The following is a 3,427-nucleotide window of genomic DNA, read 5'->3' as shown; positions in this document are numbered from 1 at the left end:
GAGTTGTTTCATTTAAAATTAATTGTGGTAATGTACAGAACCAAAATCAGAAAAAAATTATCTCTGTCCAAGTTATAATGGACCTAACTGTATATGTGCACCTGGTGTGAATACAGTCAAATTTGTAAAATCAGGCGTGGATTACGGTTCTAATTCCCTAAATGCAGTTTATACTCACAAAGTCCACTGGAACCCGTAACAGCGATCATTGTATGTCCGTACTCCACCAGGCGCAGTGACCATGACAGGTTGCAATTTTCACTCCAGTAACATCAAACAGTCTTTGCTATATTACATGCTTCATTTCCAGCTAGGAAAATTGAATTTCAATCTAGAGCATAAAACAAAAAATCAGTCTGAGTTTTAAAAGAAATATACCACAGATATTTAATATATGTAGTATGCTCAGTATAACAAATTAACTTATAGAAACATACTATAAAAATATGTAATACTACACATTGTACTAATTGACCCTTTGTCAGCCAACACATGGTGACTTTGTATATCTGGCACTGCATGCTTGGTATCTATTGCCTTTTTTATGTATTCTGTTTTACCTTTTAGTCTATCTTGCTACCTATGCTCTGATCTTGTCTCTCTCTTGAAACACCAATAATATCTTCAACATCTACCACTTTTTGGTGTGTTGGTGACAGCGCCGTCTGAATGAGCACTGTGGTTTCCCCAACTAGCCACAAGTCAGCAGAGTCGCTTTAGAGCTGCAAGGACAGAAAAGTTATGTTACAGAGGATGCTGCAACCATAAGTACTGAAATATGGCAGCAGTGGAGCAGAATCCTCTGGAAACATGACAGTCAATGCTCACCTTTCCTGACACCAAAGAATCTTCAGCATCTAACATACATTTGGAAGTATCAGCTATGTGATCAGCTGCTGCTCTCCGGTTTAATCTACCTGACCCAACATCACTACAGTGTCCTGATGTGATGTATTAGCTGATAGGGGGAACTACTCAGGTATCAGGAATCCAGCACATGCTAGGAGTGTCTTTTCATTTACTGATATAGCCCCAAAGAACAAATTGAATACCCTGCCTGCCCTGTTCCTAACAACCCTAGCTGATATTTTTTTTAATTCTCTTAGCTGTATTTACACACCTTTCCAACTCTTACCTCTGTCCTGCCCACAGAATTTTCAAGTTTCTCAGTAAAGATGTGAGGCAAGAAAAATGAACTTTATTTGTAAACAGAATTTTTTAAAGTAAATTTTTGTCAGCAGTCACTACTACAGACACTGAAGACCCAGTCACCCCAATATGGTGAGGAAATGCAGGTGATATTGCATGCACAGTACCCGTTTCCCCGGAAATAAGACAGTGTCTTATATTATTCTTTGCTCCTAAAATGCACTAGGGCTTATTTTCAGGGGATGTCTTATTTTTTCATGAACTGCAATCGACATTTTTTCTTAAACAAAAAAAAAAAATCAACATTTATTCAAATATAGTCATGTCATCACATCATTATGAACATCATAACTCTCCAAAGCCCTGAATTTCATCTTGAATTTCTTGTGATTTCATTTCCTTTAGAACCATTTGCCCCAATTTCTCATGTCTAGTAATATCGCTTTTCTAAATGAGCACCTCTTGTCCATGTATTTAAATATATATTGTTGCTTGTTTTTGGGGTAGGGCTTATATTTCGAGCATCCTCAAAAATACAGAAAATCATGCTAGGGCTTATTTTCGTGGAAACAGGGTGTTAAAGGGTAATAGCATTCACCTGTACAGCACACTTGTACTGAGGTGCACAAAAGGCTGTGAACACACGTTAGATTTTTGTTGTTGGAGAAAATCTTTCATGATCCTTTCCAATGACAAAAGACTGAAAGATGCATGAATGAGTGCTGTACATACAGAGCTGTTCTACTATATGGAGCGGGGGGAATGAGTGAGTGGCACCCCACTGGGCTTTCTCCCCTTCACTTCCATTGCGGTCGTTCACCTTTCATGAATTCACCAGGACATATCCATCAACGTCAGACAGCCGCTGTACACACGTAAGATTCTCATCTTATTCTAGCTTTGAAATGATAATAGTCAAGAATCATCTGACGTGTGTACGTAGCATAAAATTCTGCATGCATGGTTTTCTGTTGTGGTTTGTTAAAGCGAACCTAAACTCAGAATTTTCACTTTACATAAAAGGGTAAAAAAAAAAGGGTGCAGCACCGCCTCCTTAATTCTTGATCACCTAGGCGATCGAGAATACATGGGAACGCAAAGCCTCCCGGGATACCTATGTCACGGATCCCAGGAGGCTCTTGGCTGCTCCTTCTGCCTAGCGCACCGGCTTGACGATGAATGCCAGGACGATGCGGAACCTAATGGAAGAGACCTACCAACTGCTCTGCGGGATTGAAGGTAAGTGGATTTTTGGGTTTACTTCCTCTTGAAGCATTTGTTATACATTTTAATGTGAGAAGCAATGCATGCACATTAAATGCATCACAGAAAGCTGTGCTGTATGAATGGGTTCTCAGTGTACTGAACACATTGCTGGATGCAGGATCAGAACATAATACAGCAAATGTTACACCGGGGACACATATTATGCCTAGGATTACAGGGCTGCCATATAACACAACTAGGACATTATGAGAGCTCTGTATGTCCCTGACAGATATGTAAATCATATCTTTATTAATAATTGTGCCCTGCAGAGTACATATATAAAGCAGAAAGAAATATCTTCATCTCCAGCCTATAATGACATATAACTGGGATCTGTAAGCCTGTGCTGCCTCTCCTGAGTAATATAACATAGTGTTAAGTGAAATGTGTAATAACTACACAGTGCTCACAATAACACCAGGATCTTTATATGTTATATATGGTGTGTTACTATTCCATATTACATTGTAAACCTTCCACACAATCATCTCACCTTCTCAGGCTTCACACTGCTTCTGCCACACTTCCCTGTTACTTCATAAAAACCAAGCCTCGTTCTGGGATTCAGTCCAAGGTCATGTGATCATTGCTCAGGTTCACGCTACTCCTACCCCCAATTCCCTTTGCCCGTAGGAAGCCAAGTCTCGTTCTGAGATTAAGTCTATGGTCATGTGATTATTTCTCCGCTCTTACATTGGTCCTGCTCTACTTACCCAGTGGGTCTATAAGAATCCAGTTAAAAATCGTGCGATTGTTTTCGAGTTTTTCTACTGGTCCTGCTCACATTGCTTTCCTTTTTGAAAGCCAAGCCTCACTCTGAGATCGAATTCATGGTCATGTGATGTAGTAGCTTTAAAATTGTATATGCGGTGCACGGACATGAACACAGCTGTCACGTGCACATCAGGGTGTTAATGATTGGATGAATGACTCTCGTTCACACAGAGGATTGAATACCTATCTTCCTCTCTCTCTCTCTTCCCACCCCACATCTTTCTCTGTCTTTCTT

At 39.9% G+C, this 3,427-nt stretch overlaps 1 protein-coding gene across 1 annotated transcript in view; it reads right to left on the bottom strand.

Moving 5' to 3' along the window:
- Positions 1–3,032, bottom strand: part of UBAC2 (UBA domain containing 2) — a 71,550-nt gene extending 68,518 nt beyond the window's left edge. Inside the window, exons 1-2 of the mRNA XM_072411513.1 lie at positions 2,912–3,032; positions 179–331 (exon numbers count right to left, since the gene is read on the bottom strand). Coding sequence (XP_072267614.1) covers positions 179–209 — 31 coding nt within the window. The 5' untranslated portion in view covers positions 210–331; positions 2,912–3,032. The remainder of the gene's footprint in view (positions 1–178; positions 332–2,911) is intronic.
- Positions 3,033–3,427: the final 395 nt, after the last annotated feature.

This window comes from Pyxicephalus adspersus, chromosome 1 (assembly GCF_032062135.1).
Source record: "Pyxicephalus adspersus chromosome 1, UCB_Pads_2.0, whole genome shotgun sequence".
Taxonomy (NCBI): domain Eukaryota; kingdom Metazoa; phylum Chordata; class Amphibia; order Anura; family Pyxicephalidae; genus Pyxicephalus; species Pyxicephalus adspersus.
This window is presented reverse-complemented; position numbering and strand designations above follow the sequence as displayed.